At 31.0% G+C, this 25,708-nt stretch overlaps 1 protein-coding gene and 1 pseudogene across 3 annotated transcripts; one reads left to right on the top strand and one right to left on the bottom strand.

Annotated features, from left to right (window-relative positions):
- Window positions 1–10,586: 10,586 nt before the first annotated feature.
- On the bottom strand, window positions 10,587–21,492 carry LOC149885273 (uncharacterized; annotated as a pseudogene). Its single transcript, XR_016454979.1, has 3 exons — window positions 21,152–21,492; window positions 13,011–15,724; window positions 10,587–12,753 (listed from the first exon to the last, which is right to left on the bottom strand). The product of XR_016454979.1 is annotated as an uncharacterized LOC149885273 (transcript).
- On the top strand, window positions 18,290–25,705 carry LOC149885272 (THO complex subunit 7 homolog). Of its 2 annotated transcripts, XM_090095963.1 has the most exons (9): window positions 18,290–18,392; window positions 18,687–18,807; window positions 20,134–20,261; window positions 21,512–21,598; window positions 22,396–22,453; window positions 23,051–23,117; window positions 23,539–23,608; window positions 25,373–25,430; window positions 25,542–25,705. In XM_090095963.1, exons 1-9 carry the CDS (start codon window positions 18,374–18,376, stop codon window positions 25,543–25,545), a joined length of 612 nt encoding a protein of 203 aa, XP_089952089.1. In that variant the 5' UTR covers window positions 18,290–18,373; the 3' UTR covers window positions 25,546–25,705. The 2 variants fall into 2 exon arrangements, with proteins under 2 accessions (XP_089952089.1, XP_089952088.1); XM_090095962.1 differs by having other exon boundaries at window positions 25,373–25,705.
- The last annotated feature ends 3 nt before the right edge of the window (window positions 25,706–25,708 follow it).

The following is a 25,708-nucleotide window of genomic DNA, read 5'->3' as shown; positions in this document are numbered from 1 at the left end:
ATGTTTTTTTAAATGAGAACTTGTTACTTCAAAATCTAGAATAGCTTCGCTAAGTAAATATATATTACCTCGTTTAAAATTGAAAGGTTGTTTACTGCTTGCAGATCTTATGTCAAGTGCAGTTTCATCTAGTATTCTAATTTCTAAAGTGAAACTATTTTCAGGCTCTTGCATTTGCTTACATTGGATAAAAAATGCGAATAAAATTTATGAAGTATTCAAAACAGCCTTGAAAATATTGGAGATTTATTTGATTTTTCCTATTGGAATTACGCCGAAACTGATCTTAAAATCTTGCTTATATTATACCTCGCGGAGGTAATATTCAAAATTTGATTAACAATCAGTTATGGCTCAATGGACCCAAATTTTTAATTTTAACTGACCCTCTAGAGGAAACAAAAATATTACTAACAACTAATGACTTATTCATAGATTAAAAATTTATGAACATAACTTCTTTTAAGTCTTATTCTCATTTAATTCGAATAACAGCTTATATTCTAAAATTCGTATCTTGTTCAAAGAAGACGCAAGTACGAAAAGACAATCTCTTACTTTCTTCTTTTGATTTAAAAAATGCCATATTGATTTGGATTAAATTTAACCAACAAACGATGTTTAGTTCTAAGAGTTATAAACAACTAAATAATAATTTAGGATTTTTCTACGATAGCGAAGGAATAATCAGGTGTGTGTGTGTGTGTGTGTGTGTGTGTGTGTGTGTGTGTGTGTGTGTGTGTGTGTGTGTGTGTGTGTGTGTGTGTGTGGAGGGGGGGGCGATAGGAGAATGCTCCAATAAGTTACAGTGTATAATTTCCAATATTTCTTCCGAAAGATTTTACATTGACATGAAAATGTTAAGCACAATGGCGTAAAGGAAACGCTAAACCAATTAAGGATGAAATTTTGGGTTCTTAAAGTTAGAAATTTAATTAAAAAATGTTTTTTGTGTCGTAGGTACGAAGGAAAACCTTATAGTTATTCTAACGCTCCTCCATTACCTTTTAGTGAAGTAAACAATGATTATGTTTTTAAGTACACTGGAATTGATTACTGTTGACCGTTATTTGTGAAAAATTTATATTCTGAAAGAGAAATGTTTAAGTGTTGGATTTTGTTAGTTTCTTGTTTTAGTACACGTTTTATACATTTATATTTAGCTCCTGATTGCTCAGCTTTTTCGTGTGTTCGAGGGTTGCGAAGACTCATCAGCAAATTTGGTGCACCCTATGAAATCGTAAGCGATAATGAGTTATGCTTTACAGCTGATGAAACACAAACATTCGCACCCTTAAAAGAAATTTTATGGCACGTCAATGTTACTGCTACTCCGTGGTGGGGTGGATTCTTTGAACGTATGCGTTCAAAGAATCAGTGCGTTCGGTCAAGAGAATTTTCAGGAAAATGTAAATAACATCAAGATTATCTTACGAAGAAGTACTCAATTCCGGCAGAAATCGAAGTCGTTACGAATAATCGTCCGTTAACGTTTTTGTATGAAGAACCTGGAGACGAACCGTTATCGCCGAATCATCTCGTCTTTAGCAAAAGAATCGATTTGGAAGCATCTTTAATAAAAAACAATTAGAAAATTATAGCCATGAAAATGCGCGTTGTATAAAAAATCTCTGTCTTAGGTGGCACAATGAGTATTCAACAGAGCTTCTCGAGGTTCATAAAAAGATAAATTAAAAGTTCATGTAAAAAGTTCATAAACAAAAGAGACGTAATCAATATGCAAAATTTGCTTCAAGGATTATGGAAATTAGGCATTGTGAGAAATCTTTTACCGTCAACGGATGGACAATTACGTGCAGCAACTGTACGATGTATATCTGGTGGAAAAACTATATTTGAGTTGGCCAGGTAACAAATTTACTTGAAGAAAAGAGATTTGATGTTATTAAAACTATATTTACAAAAGAATAGGATATTCAGCTAGTCGTCACTACTGTGTTGCGCTAATCAAATCATTTTAGACGTTTTGGTTGGTTAGTATTGTACAAACAATGTTCCCCTGTGGGAATATGTCTTTGTTATGGGAGCATCTCTCTCTTTTGAAGTCAACTTTCAAACAACAGCAACAATGATCACTTACATAGGCAGTATTTTTTTATTTTATTTTAGTATTTTAGCTAAAGTATCGTTAAATCTTTATACCATTCCATCACATTAAGGGTGATAAGGTGTGGTATTTTTTTTCTTCGTGTTTTCAATTCTGCAGGGTTCATTTATCAACTTTGAAAGAAAATTTTTATCTCTGTCTGTTAAAAGGCGTTAGGGGCTCCAAACCGTAGGATTATATTGTTGAGTAGCAATAGTGCAATTGTTACAGCATCTATGTTTTAGGTTGCAAACGCTTTAGGCTAAGCTGTTAATCTATCTTAGAAAACAGAAATTTATTTATTTTCAGATAGCGTTGCTGGGTAGAGACCTGTTACGTCTTGATCCCATGTTCTCCTGCTGGTATTGGATGAAGAGGAGCCTTATATTTTGAACGAATTCTTTTTCTTTGTGAACAATGAGTACATCCTCGTATCCTGTGTTCAACATTTGAGTAGATTAGCGGCCAATAGTACCGCTTCCTAAAGCGTATCAAGAATCTTAACAAATCCAAAGTGTCCGGCAGTGGCATGGTTGTGAGCTCAATGTATGATATCATTTCTACACTGAGGAGGTATAATTAGTTATATGTAAATTCCTTTTGAAGTTTTCTTAGAAGGCTCATATATGTGAAAAATATATCTACTTTTTGGTTTACAGTATTGTTATCTTCGTGGTCTCCTGACATGTCCATCATTACCTGATTGTCTGAAATATTGACCGGAGAGCATTTTTCTAAAACTTTGTGTGGCTGGTCAGCAATTAAACAGAGAAGTATTTCATCTTCATTTGGAAAGTCTCCTTCGTAAGTTCTTCCGGATAAAGCATCTGTGCCACCATTTTGAGTAAAATCTGGATAAGCTAATAAAGGTATTTCTACTAATGTCTCAAAACATCAAGAGCTTTTTGACAGTTGCTATCCCGTTGAAATTTGACTCCTAACCTGGTGAGGTTATAAAGAGGTGCGGCAATTTTTCTAAACTTTTTAATGAATCTGCGGTAATAGCATATTAATCCTCAGAACGATATTGTACGTTTCTTTTCGGTATCGGACAGCTTCGGACGGCAGATAAATTTTCTTTGCTCGGTTTTATTCCATCTCTAATTAGCATGTGCCCAATGAATGTGGTTGATTCTTGCGCAAAATTGCATTTGCTAGCCTTAAGATTTAAGTTTGCTTCTGCAAGTCTCTGAAATACTTTATCAATTTGCTGAAGACGTTCTTCAAATCCAGAGGAAAAAATTATCATGTCATTAATATTGTGAGGGCGGTGGATTTTCTTTATTTTATCTTATTTTCTTTATTATTTTTAATGTTAATGTTTTTCTTACGTTTGAGGGAAAGAAGTAAAAGGAAGGGGAAAGGGTTTGGTTTGTGTGTGTGGATTAGGATATGTAAGTTGGGAATAAAGTTGATGGTCTGGGGAGTATTTGGTTAGGAAAGGGCTAGGTTTGGGTTGTAGAAAGGTATATGGAGGTTGGGAACAAGGTTGGGGGTCTTATTAAATGTTTTCTATGTTCGGTCCCTCAGGCGATATATATTATGGCGCGGCTATGATAAGGTGCGCGGTTTGAGCATCAAACTTTTCAATAACAATATTTAACGCATATAGTTATAACAACAATAATGTTAATAATTGAAATGCAAACAAAAGTACTTACTGGTTCTTCTTCTCTTACTTATTTTTCTTAATAAATATTCTCAAATATTCTCATCAATATATATTCTCTTAATATTAACTCATGCAAATATCAATAAAACAATACAGATAATAACGATTATTTAAAGTTACTTAAATATCTTTTCTTACCAATTCTTCTCTTAAGTTTCTCTTTAAAATCTTCATAAATACTTCTCATAAAATTCTCTTTAAATCTTTAAAAATCCTTTTCTCATAAATTCCTCTTTTTAAATCTTTTAAAACTCTTTTCTCATAAAATCTTCTTTTAAATCTCTTTAAAATTCTTTTCTCATAAAATCTTCTTTCAAATCTCTTTTAAACTCTTTTCTCATAAAATTCTCTTTAAATCTCTTTAAATCTTTTTTCTCTTCTAAACTATTACTTTGCCTTCACCCCCTCTTAACCCTCTTAACCAATTCTCTCTTCTTTTTTTAAGCTTTTTATAGTTTTCGGTTGCTTACCGTTTTGCTACTTATTCATCATTTCTTTATATGACAGGCTGAATAAGTTTTCGTGCGTACATCTTTTCTTGGTTGTTGTTAATTTTTACTTTTCTTTTCGCTTTATCGTTTATTCATATGACAAATTCAATAAGTCTCCGTGCATACTTTTTTGTTGGTTGACTCACTCTTTTCTTCGTTCGAATATTATATGCTTGAGTCGGGTAAAACTTAAGGATAATGTTTACAATTTTATCATTTTCCCTCCTCACAAAATACATTAAACAGAATTTCCATAACTCTTCTTGTAAAACATGTTCCATTAGTCGCTAAATGGTTCTAGGCGCTATATGATAAGTTGTTTTTTATTAAATTTTTTCATTTTTGGGACATGCAATGCCATGCTCCTGGCAGTAAGATACTGCAATTTTCCATAGGTATTTCGATTTTCGAGATGGTGTCAAACCAGTCCATGTTTCATCGGAAATTGTTAAAGAATTAGGTTTTTAATGTCATTAGCATCAGCCTTGAGGATTTTGTATAATGATTGAAATTCTTCTTACATATCTTCAAGATTATATAAAATTATTCTAGTATCTAAATATAACTCCTATGCCGGGGTTATTGTCTTCATCAAACAATCAGCCCTTCTGATAAAGATCGAATAGGAAGTTGGTTCAAGGAGCAAAGTGGCGAACCGTGCCCTGATAAGGCACATTGTACTGATCTTTTTTACCAATTGCGCTGTTTCATGCTAACAAGCTTACAGTTACCTTGTGCTCCTTATGGCTTTGTTATGTGCTCAACTGTGTTTCGTACCTGGAAATATTTTGAAGTTAATGAGTCACCATTCTCCCGGGACCTTATTAAAAAATATTTTAATTTTTATAGCTTTAATGCAGAAGAAGCCTTTAATTTGCTTTTAGAGTTTTTTGATATAAATATTTCTCTTAATGATCCAGAATGTGATTAATATTACATCTTAGAATGTGATTAATATTCTGTTTGCTGTTCAGCTTTTATGTGGATGTATGTATCAAATAACAGAGGGTACAGTAATAACAAATATAATTGCCCAAGGAGTGGCTGTCATCCAGGAAAATACTACAAAGTTTAGACATCCAGCAAAATTCTGCAATGTTTAGACTAGCTGATCCAGTATTTGATGCCCTAAATGTTTGTAGTAATACGAATAGTATGTCATAGACTCCATATAGTGATTTACTAAGTTTATCAAAAACACTTGTCTTAATGAAAAGGATATATTATTGAAAGAGTTCTTTGTTGTATTATATTAGAGTCGAAGTTACGGTTTCCTTTATAGAAAGGAAAAAAAAGTCAAAACTAGTCAGAAGAGTTTGATATAACAATTTAATAATTATAAGAGTTTGATATAACAATTTGATAATTATAAGAGTTTGATATAACAATTTAATAATTATAGAATATATAATAATAATTATAAATATTAAGAGTTTGATATAACAATTTAATAATTATAAGAGTTTGATATAACAATTTAATAATTATAGAATATATAATAATAATTATAAATATTAAGAGTTTGATCTAACAATTTAATAATTATAAGAGTTTGATATAACAATTTAATAATTATAGAATATATAATAATAATTATAAATATTAAGAGTTTGATCTAACAATTTAATAATTATAAGAGTTTGATATAACAATTTGATAATTATAAGAGTTTGATATAACAATTTAATAATTATAGAATATATAATAATAATTATAAATATTAAGAGTTTGATATAACAATTTGATAATTATAAGAGTTTGATATAACAATTTGATAATTATAGAATATATAATAATAATTATAAATATTAAGAGTTTGATATAACAACATGAAAGGAAGTTTTAATACTTGTTGTCCTCAAACCCATACCTTTAAGGCGTTCTCTGGTTTTGTTGAGAACGTCTGGGAAGAGAGCCAGGTTGTAATTTGGATTGTTTTTCTTTTATTCTAGATCAAGCAAGTTTTCTTTGTCTATAATTAGGGGTTTATTAAGTTGTGGGCTCTGTATGAATGATATTCATTTTGTCAGTATTTTCAGTATATGGATAAGTGTGTTTACTAACTCCTCCGAATGGTGGCAAATCTCTGATTATTGATGTGGGAAATTTGATGTGGGCGAACTGTGGTTCTGCTCCTATTAGATCGGCTTCTTCTACTAGGGATTCGTATTTGCTTGAAAGTTTTTCTTTACAGATAATTTTCTTTGTTCTAGTAACCTTTGGTTGGGATAGATTGTCCGTTACACTTTCGTTTCCTAAAGCAATGTCAACTAAAATTTCTAAATCTGACTTTGATTTTCCATAAAACAACTCTTCCATTGTTCCAGAACACGTGGCTGTTGTAGGAAATGGCAAGTTCGATTCTAGTATGACACAACAAAGGGCTCTTTCAACTAGATACCCTTTTCCCGAATGATTTTGGGACACAAGTGTTTTAGACAAATTTAGTAACTCACTATACGGAGTCAATAATGTACAATCTGCCTTATCAGGGCATGGTTCCCCACTTTGCTCATTGTACCAACTTCCTACTGGATCTTTGTCATAAGGGCTAATTGTTTGATGGAGACAATATCCCCTGCATGCGTTAATCGTGTTATGGACTTCATCCAAAAGAAATACAACTTTTCTTTCTCCGACAAGTTCTTTAATGCCTTTGAAAAGAGTTGACTCTACGTTTTCTTCATCTGCTATTGATTTAAGGAAATCAGAAGCCCAGGCAATAATCCAATTTGTTAAGCAAACTGTTTCAACCTCTGAAATAAAACTGTCTAACAAACTTAATCCAGCTACGTTAAGATATGCCATAAACGAAATAGAGCCAAACAGATGCGGAATTGGCCGTTTTACAAAATTATAGTTTTTTTCATCAATAGGTTCATTAGAACGTTTCAATTCTTAATATTTTTCACAGACTTTTTTAAGATCCATTTATAAAACTATATGATTCGAAAGTATAGCTGATCAAATAACTTTTGTAATTCCTTCTAAATTTTATCTGTTTACCTAGTCTTTTTAATTTTGTTATAAATTATAACTAGTTATCGCTTTATATCTCTCTTGAGAAATATTATAATCGATGTGCTTATGACTGCCAATTAACTTAATATTGTATTAATTTGCGTTATATGATAGATAAAACCTTTGCAGTTAAGAGGTGTTATTATTTCAATTTATCTAATGGCTATTTCTATATCTATATATATATATATATATATATATATATATATATATATATATATATATATATATAAGATAAAAAGAAAAATTTATCCTCGTGGAGAAATACCTGCTTCCTGAAAGATATGATGCAAATCCAAATTCTTCAACGTTAAACAAAGAATGGACTCACTGGTTTAAAACTCGCGTAAATTTCTTTTTATCTTCAGAATGTACATCTGACGAAAAGCTAAGAACATTAATAAACTTTGTATCACCAACTGTTCATGAATATACATCCGATTCGCTAACTTTTAAAAATGCGATCGACGTTCTCAAATCGTTGTACGTTAAATCGAAAAACGAAATATTCACTCGGCATCAGTTAGCAACACGCTAGCAACAAACTGGCGAAATGCTACGAACAAAGGCAGACCCAGAAATATTGCAACTTAATTTACCTTTAACGCTAAATAGTAAAGCGTTACAAAGAACTGTAGGACTCTTCTCCTTCTACTCACAGTTTTTCCGTAATTATTGTGAAAAAGTTCGTTATTACAGTGTTCAACATTCTCCCACTTAATCAGCAAGCTACAGACGCTTTTAATCTACTTAAGAGCGGCAATGCTGTTATAAAAACAATTGATAACACAATCCCATTCGTTGCCGAACAGACGCCTCTGTATTTTCGTTGGCTGCAACGTTAAACAAAAATGGACAGCCAGTGATCTTCTTTTCAAAATCTCTAACCAAACATGAAATGCACCAACCAGCTATTGAAAGAAAAGCATAGGCAATTGTAGAAGCTCTTCGGAAGTTGAGACATTATTTGACCGGAAATAATTTTACCTTAGTGACCAACAAGCTGTTTCGTCTATGCTCAATCAGAACCATCAAAGCAAAATTAAAAACGATAAATTTATGCGATGGCGTACTGAACTTGGTTGCTACTGCTACGGCATACAGTATCGACCAGGTAAGTATAACCAAGCAGGTGTTTAACATTCGTGCTCCGCTTTACTGACTCAAATATTATCAAATAATGAAAGCATAAGCTCCATTTGTTCGAATATAAGTGATAATAAATGAAAAATTAGCAGAGTTTCATAATGTTCTATGCCACCCAGGCATCACAAGACAAAAATCTACCAGTCGAAAACTGGAAAATCGTTTTACAAGATGCTTTAGCTTCAATACGTTCTTTACTCTGTGCTACAATAAACGCATTGCCACACGAAAGGTACTTCAATTTTCCACGGAGATCTAAAACACTTGCCTCCCAAAATCATTAAGGAAAAGGGTATCTAGTTGAAAGAGCCCTTTGTTGTGTCATACTAGAATCGAACTTGCCATTTCCTACAATAGCCAAGTGTTCTGGAACAATGGAAGAGTTGTTTAATGGGAAATCAAAGTCAGAGCTAGAAATTTTAGTTGATATGGCTTTAGGAAACGAAAGTGTAATATTATTACCATCATTTTCTGCTGGACCTGATATATGGTACTGTACAACTTTAAGTTAAAACAACTTCCTCGATCGTTTTTATTATGCACTGATGTTTTTAAACCCAGATAAATGCTTAACAGATTGGATTATTGCCTGGGCTTCTGATTTTCTCAAATCAATTGCAGATGACGATGACATGTTTTACACACTCTTAAAAGGCATTGAAGAGCTTGTTGGAGAAAGAAAAGTTGTATTTCTTTTGGATGAAGTCCATAACACGATTAACGCATGCAGGGGATATTGTCTCCATCAAACAATTAGCCCTTATGACAAAGATCCAGTAGGAAGTTGGTGCAATGAGCAAAGTGGGGAACCATGCCCTGATAAGGCAGATTGTACTGATCTTTTTTATCAATTGCGCTGGTTCATGCTGCTAAGCCTACAATTACTTCATGCCCCTTATGGCTTTGTTATGTGCTCCACTGCATTTCGTACATGGGAATCTTTTGAAGTTGACGAGTCGCCATTCTCCCGGGGCCTAATTACAAAATATTTTAATCTCATAGCTTTACTGCAGAAGAAGTCTTTAATTTGCTTTTAGAGTTTTTTTTGCTTCTATTTTGTTTGACCTTTGTTTGTTGCTGAGTTTATGGAGGAGTTTTTTATTACTATTAAGGATTTTGAGTCCTCTAAACATAAACTTTGGCTTTTGACGGCATTTCATAAAATAAAATTGAAATGTTTTAAAAGAGCAAAATCGCAAGTTCTGAAATTAATGAAAAAAGGTCAAATATGTCAGAACGTAATAAATATTTTGTTTGCTGTCCAGCGACTATGTGGCGGAATGTACCAACTAACAGATGATGCAATGATGACAGACATAATTGCCCAAAGAGTGGCGGTCATTTATGAACGTTCTACGAAATTCAGACTCGCTGATCCAGTATTTGTTGATGCTCTTAATGATGTCTGTAGCAAAACGAGTTGTACATTACTGACTCCATATAGTGAGTTACTAAATTTAACTAAAACACTTGTGTCCCAAAATCAATCGGGAAAAGGGTATCTTGTTGAAAGAGCCCTTTGTTGTGTCGTATTAGAATCTAACTTGCCATTTCCTACAACAGCCACGTGTTCTGGAACAATGGAAGAGTTGTTTTATGGAAAATCAAAGTCAGATTTAGAAATTTTAGTTGACATTGCTTTAGGGAATGAAAGTGTAATACTATTACCATCATTTTCTGCTGGACCTGATATATGGTACTGTACAACTTTAGAAAATGCAGTTGTCGCAATACAATCAAAGTGCGATGGAATCATTGAACCCAGTAAATATGTTTACCACTTCCAGTGAAAAGAGTATTGAATGGAAGAACTTACTGAACAAACTTTCTCTAAACAAATACTTTCGCTGTATCTTTTCTGCTGCTGGCTTCACCAAAGACGTTTATTTTTTGGTTTCTGAGTAGGGGAGGTAGGGGAGCATTGGGCACTTTTTTACATAAACGCTGATAAAACTGTTATTTTTTATCATAATCAAAATTTTATTTCAAATATATCTGGCACACATATTTGGCAGTAATTATTGCTAAGAAGAGTTTTAGTAATATAATTAGTCGCAAAGTTACAAAAGGTTTTTGAACACAAGTCCAAAGTGCCCAAACCTCCCGGTGGTTGGGAGGTTTGGGCACCCCTGAGGGGAGGTTTGGGCACTGTATTTAATATGCACAATATTGTTTTAATATACTGCTATGATTAAGTGTTATATAGCATTGATATAAAAAATTATAATACAAACATTTTTTCTTATCAGAGACTTTACAAAAAATTAAACAATGTCACTTGGGATCAATACTGCACGATGTTGGGCTTAATAAGACTTATTTTAAATTTGGTATGACCCAAAGAGGCTTATCAAATTTATATTTTAGGCTGCCACGTTTTATCCATGTTGTTGGTGTAGGCAATTTTGTTTTTATATCCTCCAGGGACGCTGGCTACGTCCTCGATGTCAGGAAACATAAACGTATTTCTTATCTTACTTGCTCTCATAAATTTGACAGTTGCCATGGAGTGATTAACCTCTTCGATTATTCCAACATAATGATAAACAGTTTTTTGGTGTTAAATTTAACCAACACAAAGTTATTGACCAGGAAATTTCTATCCATAACAATCACATCGTCTACATCAAAATCTTCTTCCGATGAATCGATTTCAACAAGGGTTTCGTCAGAAACGGAAACATTTTCTATTTCATCATCACTGCTAATCTTCCTGCTTTTCTCGTTTTTAGAGCATTTTTGATTTTTGTTGAGCTCTTTGATCTTATTTTTTCTTTGTCTTTCTTTTTCTTCCATTTCAATGAGTCTTTTCTCGGGTGTGTCTGTCAATATTCTAGTTTTTACTTTCTTCCGTTTCATGCCATCCAATTTCCTGGGGCCGGCATTCGGGTATGGCCTTACTAAATCAGGTGTTACATAGATAGCGCCCCTAGTCTGGCTTTTAGATAGAGATTCCATTTGAGATGGCCCAGTGACTTCCATATTTGAACTTGTACGATCCTCTAGACTCAGATTTTCTTATGTTGAAGGCTGTTCCATGATAGGTTGGTCGGAAATCAATTTTTCTGTAGCAATATTATTCTCTTCCGGCAAGCAGCGATCAGTTATAGAAGAACAAACAAAATCTTCATCAGAAAAAATGTTTGAATTGAATGGCCAAATGCCAGGTTTTTCAAATCCCTTTTGAATATTTTGCAACTTGAATGCAAGTGGAATGGCTTTTGCTGCTAATTTTGGGATTTCATAAATTGTTAAAGTTTTGCCAGGATTGCTTACCATCCAATCTGTTACAACAGTGTTATAATAAGTTTTAAGTGGTCCATAGACAATCAGGTCTAGGGATTGCAGTTTTTGGCTGCAGTGCGGTGGGAAAGTCATTAAAACAATCCCTGATTCTTTGCAAAAATCGAGAACTGGTACTGAAATATGGCTCTCGTGATTGTCCAGCAGCAATAGAACTGGCGAGGAAGGCGTTGGTTTTGCGTGTTTTGCAAAATGGTGTACATATTTAAAAAAACATGGTGCTGTCATCCACCCTGAAAGATATGCCGCTCCATCTGAAGCAACAGGTGCATCATTTAGCATATATGTTTTGAAATTAACCCGTGGGAATATGAAAAAGGGTGGTATTGAGTTACCCAATCCATTAATACCAGAGCAAACCGTTGCAAGTGTCCCTCTTTCAGCTGACGTTACTTGCCCAACTTGCTTGGTGCCTCTGAGAGCAATCACTTTTTGGGTTCGTTGTACTGTTGATAATCCAGTTTCGTCTATATTGTAAATAGACTCAGGGCCGAAGCGATCCCGTTCATATACAGTTTTAAGATTTTCAAAAAAATCCCCGACATTTTTCTTATTGAAACTTTTGGCACGTGAGAGACTGGTAGCTTCTGGTGTCCTTATTGAAAGCTGAGGTTGTCTTTTAAAAAATCCTTTAAGCCAATCTTTGGATGCAAGTTTCTTCTCTGTCCAGTTGTCTGGTATTTTTTTTATTAATGGCAGTAGCGTATTCGTAAACCAATTCGCGTGCCTTCAGTTTTGACATTCCATGATTTAGTTTAAACAATGTTACAAGATATTCTGAAATTTTTTCTTCTTCATCTTTCGTGAATATTTGGGATGATACAAATTTAGAAATATCTTTCACAACGCCACCTTGCTTTATGTGTCTTTGAAGGTTAGACCTGGGTATATCATATTTAATCGCAGTAGTTTTAATTTTTCCTCCTTTAGAAACCTCTTCCAATGCGCGCAAAATAACATCTTTAGGGATTTCACATCGTTTATTTTTCTTTTTAAATGAAAACGGGATTGTCCTGATAAGAAATGATTAACCATTCAATCCAATGGGCATAGCAAAAAAGCACAAACGTATGACACCAAAACACGCTAAAAAAAGAGGGAGCATTGGGCATGTCCAAACCTCCCTCCTACATGCGTGCCCAATGCTTCCCACAACCTCACTTTTCAAATAACTTTGAATAAGTTTATTTTTATCAAATGTTGAATCATAATTGCCAGGTAAATATAATGTTCATTAAACGCAAAAGAAGAAGTTAACACAGATACTTACACTTTCTTGCAGATTTCTTTGTTATCTTTCTTCAAATCACAAACAAGATATTTACTTTTGTACGCAACAAACCGTTAAGCGCAAGTAACTTGACAACCAAGTGAAATGACAGCTGACACTTATAATGAGCGGTGTTGTAAGTTATAAAACTATATTGCTATGGTAGAAAACAAAAAATATCTATAATAGATTGTGAGAAATGAGGGGGTGCCCAAACCTCCCGACTGCCCAATGCTCCCCTACCTCCCCTACAATGCCAAGTATCCAGATACTAGAATAGTCTTGTATAACCCTGACGATATGCAACGTGAATTTCAATTATTATACAGGCAAATCAAACAGGAAATTAAACTAATTAAAAAACCTAGTTCTTCAACAATTTCGAACGATAATTGGATTTGCTTGACGCAATCTGAAAAGTTGAAAATCCCAAGGCAGATTGTAATATCCTATTGCCAAGAGCGTGGCATAGCATGCTCCAGGGGTGGTCAAAAGTTTAATAAAAAACAACTAATCAAACTTATAAACGATTTTAACTTAAATGATGCACTTGTTGGTTTAATGCCTCAATTAAAATAAATAGTAGGCTTGAAACTATTTATACCACTGACAGTAACTTGGGTGTGATTGTTTATTTTGTAAAATGTTTTTGAAATAATATTTTTATGTTGAACAAAAGTTTTTCCTGTGAATTATGGGATATACTGTATATGTAAGAGAAACTATTTTATATATTCAGTGTGTACCATAACTCACTAGAAAAACTAAACCTATGTAATATATTGAGAGGGCGGAGTTTTCTTTGTGTGAATGTGTGGTTTTCGTTAAGTGTGAGGACGAGGGTTTACATATTATATTTCTCTTTATTCTTCGATCAGTTATAAAACTTCATGTTTATCTAAAAGTTCTTCAACCTCAAAAATTCTCTCTCTAAATGTTCTTGTTAGAAACTTTTTTTAAAGCTCTCATTTACTGATTGTTATTTCAGTGATTGTTTATTTTGTTAAATGTTTTTGAAATAACATTTTTGTGTTGAACAAAATTCTTTGAAAATTTATGTCACCAACTCTTCTCACACTATCATATAAAATCTTCTCTCACCATCAAAATTCAAATTAAGAGAGTTTGCTTATGCTTTTTAAATAAATTAGTAAGAAAAGTTTCAATGGTTTAAAGTTTCAGGTGTGCAGTAGGATTTTTAAATGTATATATGTATATATATCTGTATTGTGAGGAGGGTAGATGAGAAAATTGTAAACATTATCTTTAAGTTTTATCCGACTCAAACATGCTACATTCGAACGAGGAAAAGAGCGAGTCAACCAAAAAACACCAGATGGACACACATGTCTAATGACATGAAAAATGAATAAGTCCCACCATTAGTGATTAAAAGTATTTTTGCAAACACGACTTGAAACACAATGATATGATTTTAATTAGTAAAGTTCTAGAAAGTTCTGTAGCCACTCTTATATAAAGACTAATAAAAAGAATACTAGCAAAACCTGTTTTAAAATACCATTACTTAGCAGTTGAAACAAAAGTACTGAACGAACTTGAAAAAAAAAGAAATCTATTGTCTGGCCGAGAATTCAAAATAACACCTGTGGACAGATAGAAAAGGAACGGTTGAGAAAATCTTCAGAGATTTTTTTAGGGAAGATTTTGATGAAGTTTTTTTATTTGAAAGAGAGTTTTGAAGATGTATTAAGAAAGAGTTATGAAAGATTTAAAAAAAAAAAGGATTTTAAGAGATAGAAAGAGTTTCAAGAGATTTTAAAGCGAAATTTAAGAAAAATATTTTAAGAGATTATATGAGAAAAGAATTTTAAGAGGTTTTGAAAGAGGATTTTAAGAGAAAAGAGTTTTAAGAGATTTTTAAAGAGGATTTTATGAGAAAAGGATTTTTGAAGATTTAAAGAGAATTTTATGAAAAGAATTTATGGAGAATTTAAAGAGAAACTTATGAGAAGAGTTGGTAAGGAAACATATTTGAGTAACTTTCAATATGCGTTATTATATGTATTAATGTATTGTTATTTGTATGAGTTAATATTAAGAGAATATATTGATGAGAGATTATTGAGATTATTGATTAAGAAAAATAAGTAAGAGAAGAAAAACCAGTCGCAAGTATTTTTATTTTTATTCTCATTTTGATTAAGGCAATATTATTATTAATATTTTTATTATTGCTTTATACGTTAACAATTGTTATTAAAATGTCTGATGCTCCTATCGCGCTTCTACCATATCTGCGTTACACACTGACAGTCCTACTTCACATTCTATCACACTCTATATTTGCGCAACCATTACACTCACATCACAGTTGCCATTACACTAATCTGCAACTAGCTACTTGCATCGCTTAAATAATTACATAAAATAAAAGAATAAAATTTAACAAAATCCACGCCCTCAACTCGCTGTTGTCATTATCGCTGTCCCACACTTCAGCATCACTGCACCACTCTATTCATCATCATAACCATAATCTCATGTAATCATCACATTCATTAAGATAAAATAAAATTTAAACAAAATCCCCGCCCTCACAGTATTTATTTTGTGTATATTGTATCATAAACCAGGATATGTGCACTTTCACAAACACCAAAACATAATTGGGATGGGTTCCAGTCAACTGGTGAAGATTTCTACAATTTCAAAGAAACATCCAACGAGAGAGGATTTTTTTGCTGGTACGGCTGCAAATAAAATATAAATTGTCGTGAATCTCTAGTTAATGTTTATGCAAAAAAAAGAATATTTATTGTTAAATTTTATCTTTAATTAAAAAACGCATTTCTTAAGATTAAACAATACAAAGCAATAGAAAACGATCTTATTTTTGTTAGTTGTTATAAACCTTGTCTTTTCTCAACTAGATAAAGGTGAGCCATAAAAAAAAAACCAATAAAGGAGGTCGACCGAAAAATTCTACAAACGAAATTTATCCAATAAATGATGCCACATTCCAGCGCTAAATGATTATGTCGCAAAATGACATGAAAAAGAAAATAAGCACGGTCGAGAAAACTGTCAATATCACTGTTGGTCTATTACAACAGTTTTTTGATAAAGATGTGCATGAAGTGACATTTGAACAGGTTGCCTCAATAAACGATTTAATAAAGTTTGAAAACCGCTTCGAGGACAATGTAATAAAAGAAAAGTTAAAAAGAAAATTTGATGCAATTGGAACTTTTTGTAAGGATGCAAAAGCGCATTGTTATGCAATTTTAGATTCTATTATGACGGAAGAAGTGCAATCAAAAATTAACCTAAAATATGGTAACTATGTGCCAAACAAGCAATATACTGACCATTTGTCATTAACACACGACTTACTTTTGATTTTGTCGACAATTTTAATATCTTTAGTGACATGGAAGGTTCCTGAAAAACAGTTAAAAACCTATTTGAGTGAAAGGTTAAAGCAAGGAATGAAAAGAGCAGTTGCTTCCAAAAGAGACTGAACAATTCGTTTTCTTTCATTTGCCGTTTTTTTAAATTTAGATATATGCATATATATATATATGCATATATATAATTTTTTTTTTTGAAGTAAAATTTTTGAAGAAATATAGCTACGTTAGTTTTATGATTTGGAGAAATAAAGAAAAGTAGAATTATTTTATAAATATATTGTAGTAAATAATGAAAGGAACATTAATGTTCCTTTATTATGATAATTTATTTTCTTTATTATAATAATTTATTGAAATAAGTTGTACGTTGAAAAGGATTATCTTAAACGTACAAGGTTATTCTAATAAATTAAAGTGATTTTAAAAGTTTGCTTGAAAATTTTAGTATAAACACGTGACAGAATTAGTAAAACTCACGTAAAATCTACGTATTTTTGGTTACGCTTAAACCGTCTCGTAAACGTGTTTGTTCAAGATTTAAGTCCCGTACTAAAACCTCATTTAATATGATGAAACCTAATAAGACACGTATTTAAAACTTCAATAAACACGTGTTTGAAACTTTATAAAAAACATCTCAACCTCCAGTAAAACTCCCGTGAAATCTACGTGTTCTTGGCTTAAGCCTGGATCATGACGAATACGTGTCTATAAGGGTTCTAATTCCGAAAGTGAAACTAGATGTGTCGACTGGGGCATATGTTATTGTCGATAGTAAGATGATTTATATACTTGCATTAATAGATATTATTTACAGATAATAGGTAAGTCAAATTGTTGGAAATATTTTTGTAATTGTGATTATTGTAGATATTATGCTCCCCCCTGCTTTTTTAATTTTTAACATAAAATTGGCATTCATTGAGATTAATACCTCCATTTAGAGAGGAAATTTGCGCCTCTGTATCTCAAGAGCCTCACGGACCTTTCAATCAAATTTTTTTGCCTCCACTTTAGGAGTTTTAGTTTTCTCCCAATTTATTTCTTCTGAGCACGATTTACGATGGGTGGCAGTTGCAGACTGATGATGTTTGCCCTCATTTAGGCTTTTTTATTTATTTTACGAGCTGATAATGCTAGTGATAATCATAATTCAGCGAAATTTTATTATAAGTTTTTATTTGTATTTAGAGAATTCGTATTATTTGATGTTTTCTTACCAATATAACTATATATATATATATATATATATATATATATATATATATATATATATATATATATATATATACACAACTACATTGTATATATAATGCCATTTTCCACAAACAAAAACATGAAAAGTAAAATTTTACGTGAAAAAGTCTACTTATGACTCCGAAAGCATAATGATCCGCCCGTTTTCTGGCCTAATCTTCCTTCTAGCCATTACTCAAGGAGTGTAATCGAAAGGTATCAATAAAATAGCGCCGAGTTTGTCTCAAAAAATATGAAGCCAGCAAACATGCCACAAATTTGTCTGATTAAAAAAATTAGAGCAAAGGTGATTCGTGAGCTGAGTGAGAAGAGAAAAACTGCGGCAGCCATTAATCGATTCCGATAAAATTTGGGTGTGGCTTGACGAAGTTTTACGAAAAGTAAATTGAGAAAATATTGTGATCAGCTCGAAGATGATGTTTTCTAAAAGCTTTACTGCATTTGAAGATAAATTTTCTTCAAAGCAAGAAAAAGAATTATCAAAATCGATTAAGTGGTTCTCGAAATATTTCAAAAACCCCAAGTGTAATTATCATTCCTGAAGTCTATAAGAGAAATTCGTCAGTTTCTTGAATAATTTCAGTCAAAGACAAAATATAGTATTATATATTTTCTTTTAATTTTGCAGAGCTCTGGTTTTAAACTGAGTTGTTGAAGTCCCCCGGGTACCCCACTGTACATTTGGTCCATATAAGTAAGCTCAAAAGTTTTTTTATACTAATAAAAATCATGGCGGCAGTCACAGAAGGTACGGCGAATTTCTATATTAATGAATATAGAATTTTAATTTTTCTTACAACTGATTTTAAAAAAAATAAATGTATAAGAAATGCTCTTTTTAAATACAATATAAATATATTTTTTTTGATAAGAAGTTACATTGTAAAAATTTAATGCAATTTAAGCAAGTTAAACAAGTTTGAAGAAATTTATTTAAAAGTAGCATTTTATTTCTAATTGTGCTTATATTTTTAATTGTGCTATTATTTCCAAATAATTGTTTATCAGAGCAAAAGAATTTTTTCTGTTTTTGATTTTAAAGATGAAATTATTCGTCGAAGATTACTTTTTGATGGAGATGGAACAGGAGATGATAAAAGAATTGCTACTATTATACGAACAATAATTCAGTGGAGTATGACAAAGTGTGACGAAGAAGAAAGGTTTGGCTTAATTTAATTAATTTAATGAAATACAGTATTTTATATCAAAAATTGACTCAATCAACTTGCATTCAACTTGTATACCTCATTAAAATGAATTTGGAAAAAAACTTATGATATACGGGTTTGGTCCACCACCAAAGTTTACTTTTGTGAATCAAAATTCTCCTATTTTTCCTTAGATTAAGGCCTGAATGCAAGTATTGAACTTAAAATTTCAATTCTGAAGTTCAATTTGAAATCAAAACCAGAACTTCACTTGAAGTAAAAAAAAAACTTTTAAATCATACCAGTTTCGGTGAATTATATAAATTAAATGGATCATTAAAGCGTTTTTATCAATGATTATCAATTATTATTTATCTGAAAATACAAATAAAACTTGTGCTAAAGAAGATTTGAATACTTACTGAAAATGTTCTAGACATAATTGATTTAGTGAACTTATCTTAAAAATTTTGTGTAGTAAAATGCCCTATAGTTTTAAGAAAAATGTTGCTGGTATACAAAAAATAAACCAGTACTTACCCATAATATATTCATATTTAAATTTAATGGCACATGTTATAGCCATAAAACATACCCTTCTGTAAATTTAACACTGTATGTTGAAAGTTTATGGCTGCATTGACCTTAACTGTGGTCTCATAAAATTTTACTTACAAAATCAATTCCTTAAATTGTAACTAAAAGTAAGCACTACTTTGAAGGTCAGCCAGAGGGCTTTGTTCACATTTCTATATAAATAAGATAAAGACAATTCCATAGCCTTTCTTTTCTTTTAATTTTGTTTTTTAATATACTTTTTAAATTTTCTCTCTTTTTTTTTATAATAAAATCATCTTACTTACAGGAGAACTAACCATTAACATTGTTTTTTTGATTTTCTGAAAATCACAATCACAACATGCTCGTTGATTTTTTTGCCATAGCTTTACAGTCTTTTTTCCTAGTATTTTTGTAAAGTTTAAATCACACTACCAAAAAAAAAATAACAAAAAAAAAATGAATGAAAATTATAAACACTTAAGAGGATACATGACCAAGTCAGCAACATAATGATGAAGACAACTGTGCATTTTTTGTTGTGATGCTGATAAATATAATACTATCTTGTTATATTTCCATCAAGTAATCATAAAAAGAAAAAAGGTTATATAAGAATAAGAACTTTTATACATATTAAAGTCTTTACTCTTTCTACTCCAATAATTTTATAATTATTGTAGCATTTAAATCTAATTGCATGCTTTAGCAATTATTAATTTAACAATTGGATTTAAATGCTATCTTGGATATAAAATCCAACTTTATTTAAATACTCAGGAATATGATGTATCAAAAGACTATTTCTATGTTGCACCATTGTGAGTATTCATTTCAGAAGCACCATCTCTCTTACTCAATGAACATAAAAGAACGCCAACATTATGAAAATTTATATGGGTATATTGGTAAGTAATTAGTTTATTTTAAACCAATTTTTTAAATTTCCTATAAACAATACTCAGGTATTCCCAATCCATCAAGTGACATTAGTTAAACATGAGGGCGTAAATATTTATTTTAAGATTTCAAACGTGAGAAAATATACTTATCTAAGCTATTTTACATTTAAAAAATTTAATAACTTTTTTTTGCTAACAATTAAAATATTAAACCCTAAAAACTCATCAAAATGACTGGAATATTGTTTAAGAAGTATATAGGGCTGTTAGAAATAAAGCAAATTTGTGTATATATTACTTTTGTATATACTTTATATATATTACTTTTGATCTTTGACCTTCAACAGTGTTTCCTTCTCCACTTGGCAGAGACTGAAATTGATTTTGTTTGAAATTTCTATTTTGAGAAAAACTACCTGATTGCAGAATATTTATTGGTTTTTTCTCCTGAGAGCTTTTCCTTGTGGTTATGATTTCACCTGAATTTTTTGAGCAACTTGACATTTCAGATAAGGGCATATTGTTTTCTAGCTCATCCATTTCTGGAGTTTTCATTTTAGGAGTATTATCAGTTAAATTATCTTTAACGGAAATATTGCAATCCAAATTGTTATGTTCTGGAAAATATTTGTAATACTTTTTGCTCAATAGTTGTAGAGTCATACATGAATGCCATGTGCAGTCATTTATCATAAAATGTCCACCTTTCAAAGTTATCAAATTAGTTTTTGTTTAGACAATAAAAAACAAACAAACAAAAAAAAACAAAACAAACAAACAAAAAAATAAGAAAGATTTAGTTAACTGCTAGAGTGTAAAATCTCCTCTGCTCCTGCTGCTCTTGAGCTATTGATAATTTCATTTTAATTTCAATTGAAAAAACAAATTTTAATTACCTGTTTCATCATAAATTGTAATCTTGGCAGTGTTATGATGCCAAAGTAATATTCATTGAAATACTGCTTTATTAATTTTAAATAATTTGCAGGCACATAACTGTAACTTTTTCAAAAGATTCATGTTATTGATAAATCCTTTGTTAATTTGCTGTCACATTGCATCACAATCATTCAACACATAGTCCTTTATAATAAACTAAATATAAAGTATGAAAAGTATGGAAGTAGACATGCAAGTATGAGTGTGTGCACCCTTGCATACAAATTTATGTCTATCCTAAATTACATTATTATTGTTAACTGTTTACTAATATTATCAGAACTATTGCAAAAAAATTTTTTTTTTTTTTATTTTAGAAAAGAATATTGAAGAAGCAAAAGATGAAATCAAGCAATGCAAAGAAGAGTTAAAGCGTGCTAAAGTCATTCGAAAAAATAAACAAGGTTTTTTTTTTTTTTTAAATTTACATCAGGGTATAAGTGAAAATGTTTTCATTAAAAACTCTAATGTTGTCCAGGAGGTTTTAAAAAGTAAGTAAAGTATAAATATCATAGTTTTGGTTAAATTTTTGTCTATCTAGCTTTTTATCTCATGGGATAAAAAAAAAATTTAATTTTTTTCATCTATTGTTCATTTCATTACTCTTTGCCTATTCAAACTCAAATTCAACAGAATTACAGAACTCTTTTGAAATTTGTTAAACTCATTTCTGCATGATATTTTTTTTACTACTGTCTTTCAAGTTAATGCTTTAAAGCCACTTTACAGACTTGGTGGGGAATTCCACTTTTGAGCAGTCATTGGCTTGAGTCAGGAATCAAGGCTTGTATTTGTTCTATGTTGCGTCATTTTTTTAAAGTTACAAATGCTTAAAAAATCCTTCTTAGGACTGCCTAGTACTTTTGTATATGAACTATATACATAAAAAAAAAAAATGCCTGTTAAATTTGCCCTCAACTTTATAACAATAAAGTAACACGCAATTAATTACTCATTACAAAAGAAAAAAAAGTTTTCAAATAACAGTTTTTAAATCAATCTTATAATTCCAAGTAAGTGTAACAGAGAATACATGAGTTAATAGTTACTTTTTAAATAAATAAAAAATGTATTTTTATGCCCATGAGTTGTAAAGCTTGAAGACTAAATTATTTATTATCGTGTAATTCAATCATGTAATTCATGATGTTGAATGGTCAACAAACAGTAATTCAAATACTTTTTTGTTTTTTGTTTATAGAGTATGATGCATTAGCAAAGATTATAGAAAAACACCCTAATAGAAAACTTATTGGCTGGTTAGTATAAATTAACACTTTAATATACATCTTTTTTGGACAGCATCCTATTATTTAAAGAAATGATGTAAAAAAGCATTTAAAATGCTTTTAACCATGCATAATTAGTACCAACCAACTTTTAGCTCATTTTTTGTAATATTAGATTAGCTTTTTGCAACATTATTTAATCAATTACTAGATGTGAGACTCATTGTAAGGTAAAAAATTTGCCGAACAAACGGCTACTCAATACACTTTTTTTATAAGTCATCACTATAGACCTTTAATTAAAATTGGTCAAATCACAGCAATAACAAATTTTCGGGTATTTAGGATTTTTCACAGTTTTTTAAAAAAAATACAAAGATTTGATAAAGAAAAAGTAAAGTTTTGAACTAGTTTTAACTTTTTTGACAACTTGAAAATATTTTTTTGGCGTGTTGATGTTGCTATTGTTAAAATGTTTTACAATAAATATTGTTTTAACATTTACTATGATTGTTGCATACATAATTTCTGTTGTTGTTGTAAAGATTGCCCTGATAATATTTTTCCAGCTGCCAAAAATGTCTTATGATTATTGTTTATATTTAATAATTTTTTTGTTCTTTATAGTGAAAATGCAAAGCTTGAAGAAGACATTGGGAAATTAAAAGAGAGTAAGGCTTCACTTGTAGAAAAGGTTAGCAATTATGCTTTTGGAGCGACTTATTTATTTTTATGGCTTAATAATTAACATATTTTAAAAGTAACTTACCTTTATGATATAAAAATTTATCTATAAAAACTAAGCTTATGTAACTGAAATCTCAAGTACACTACTTTCAACAGAAACAGCATGGTTAAATATGCAGAATTGGGTTATGGTGGTTAAATATGCAGAATTTGAATTATGATTAATCTGTAATATTGGCCATTCTTATCTTCTTTATTCTTCCCTTCTTTATTTTTCTCTTACAAGATGTTATTTATTCTTTATTCTTATCTTATTCTTTTATTAATGGCCATCCTTATCTTCTGAAATGAGGAAAAAAGTTTTGTGCTAAAATATAATTATATAATTTGAAAATATATATTGATAAAAAACATTTTGGTCATTTCAGCTTGAGATGCGACAAAAGCAGTTTCTTGTACTGATCTATTCTATACAGCTCCTTCAACAGGTTCTTCAAGGTAAATGTTTTGATAACTGATGTTTTGCAATGGAATTTGCCAAACAAAAGTTTTTGAACTATTGTGTTAGTTTCTTATAATGTAATGTATGTATGTATGTATGTATGTATGTATGTATGTATGTATGTATGTATGTATGTATGTATGTATGTATGTATGTATGTATGTATGTATGTATATGAATGTATGTATGTATGTATGTATGAATGTATGTATTGTGTGTGTGTAACTTGTTGTATTCTGTAAGAAATTACATTTTTAACACCTTTTTTGTCATAAGCATAAAAATTCTAAAAACTTTACCCAGAAGTGTCATAAAGGAAAGTAAAATATTTGATTGCAAATTATGTGTTGGTTCAGGTGAAACCAATCATTCTCAAATTAAGATTGCACTGAATTAAAAATCTAATCTTTTGCTTTTAAAGTTATGAGATCTACATAATGCTTTTTCTTGATTATGGTGATTGTATGACCACCAAAAATAGCTGAATCAAATTAAAGTCAAGCAATAAAACTATCTTTTAAAATTGTACCTAATCAAAAGCATAATATAGTCCATTATAGTAGATAAATCACCACAAGTTTAGCTTAAAAACTTTTATGGTAAAATAATTTTCCCAGAAACATATAGGACAGTTTTGGAATGCCCTGAACATTTAGGGTCAGCCTACAAATCACATCCTCGGTTTTTATTACTTGATTTAATGCACATGAAGCACTTTTGATTAGAATATGTAAAAATAAAATGATTCTAACAGAGGAATTATTTCTGAGCACATTTCTAAGAATTATTTAAAAGACGCTGGACCAACACACTGGTAGTCAACACTATAAATTGAGAAGCCCCCTGCCTACTTGCATATCTTGTGGCTGCCCTTGGCATGTATACTAGATTACATGCATACAGGGTCAAGAGTACATAGATATAAGATTGGGGGGGACTTACTTCCTCGCTTAAATCGGTGCTGTATGGACCCCGATAGGAATTGAGGTATTTATACAATCTCACATCCTAGTTAATTTCACAAAGTATTTGAAATACCTGAAAACTAACTCCTTGTTATTCCAAACTTCTAAGTTCTTATTGAGTAATGTGAATGGATTATTCAGATATTCTCCAGCAGCTATCAAAGTTTAAGGTCTGCTAAAATCGAATGTTCATCAATCCTTTATCATCAAATTTATTTGCGACTATTGCAACTAGAAATGAACACTGCCCAGATCCAGGTTTAAGAATACAATTCAAATTTTTTTTTAGTAAAGAATTTTAATTCTGCAGCGGGCTGACCAGGTTTTTCAGTAATTAAATCACTCGGTGTCTTAAAGTGTTTTGAAACATGTGGAAAACCAACGTGTTTTTACAGATTGACACCTAAACAGAAGTAATACGAAAAAATAATGATGCAAACAAATTATATTTACTCCAAATATCATTATGTATTACTCATGAAAAACATTGAAGGATTACTCCTAAAAAAAAGCCATAATATTTGAAATCGATGTGCTTTGTACTTTCTAAAAAGATGACGTTTATTGACATGAATTCTAACTGTTTTTAGCTGGAAATAAAATCTAAAGATGTAATTTCAAAATCTGTAGGCATATATGGCGTAAATCTACATGTCCAGGGCTTTTCAAAGTTGTACCACCTTTTTCTAGGAGAATTACTTTACCCTAAAAAGTGTTAAATTGAACCAAGAGAAAATTCGTTTGTGTTGCTTAAATACTGTTTTTTTCTTCTTCTTATAAAACTTTGTTATTTAGACGACAACGACTTAACGAGCGAAAGCAAACCACCCACTATTGAAGTGATGGATCTAACCTATGACTTGTAATAATAAGGCTTTAAAGTCATTTGTCCTACGAGTCCGCGATAACCTAGACTTGTAATAATAAGGCTTTAAAGTCATTTGTCCTACGAGTCCGCGATAACCTAGACTTGTAATAATAAGGCTTTAAAGTCATTTGTCCTACGAGTCCGCGATACTCGCTGCCGATTTTTTTTTTTAATAGGTATTGTTCCTTGAAAATACTTGTAAAGAATGAAACATTTTAATGTAAATATTTGTGATGGCTTTCATATAAATATGTACAAAACAT

Source organism: Hydra viridissima, unplaced genomic scaffold (genome assembly GCF_058129835.1).
Source record: "Hydra viridissima isolate aposymbiotic clone 2 unplaced genomic scaffold, HvirCarnegie_v1 scaffold_8, whole genome shotgun sequence".
Lineage (NCBI taxonomy): Eukaryota > Metazoa > Cnidaria > Hydrozoa > Anthoathecata > Hydridae > Hydra > Hydra viridissima.
Note: the sequence above shows the minus strand (reverse complement) of the source record. Positions and strands in the feature narration are given on the sequence as shown.

What these genes read in the sequence shown, in the direction of transcription:
- LOC149885272 (XM_090095962.1), top strand. An exon ending in AAATTTATATGGGTATATTG is followed by an intron (nt 20,262 to 21,511) that starts GTAAGTAATTAG and finishes TTTTTATTTTAG; the next exon opens with AAAAGAATATTGAAGAAGCA. An exon ending in CCTTCAACAGGTTCTTCAAG is followed by an intron (nt 23,609 to 25,372) that starts GTAAATGTTTTG and finishes TTTGTTATTTAG; the next exon opens with ACGACAACGACTTAACGAGC.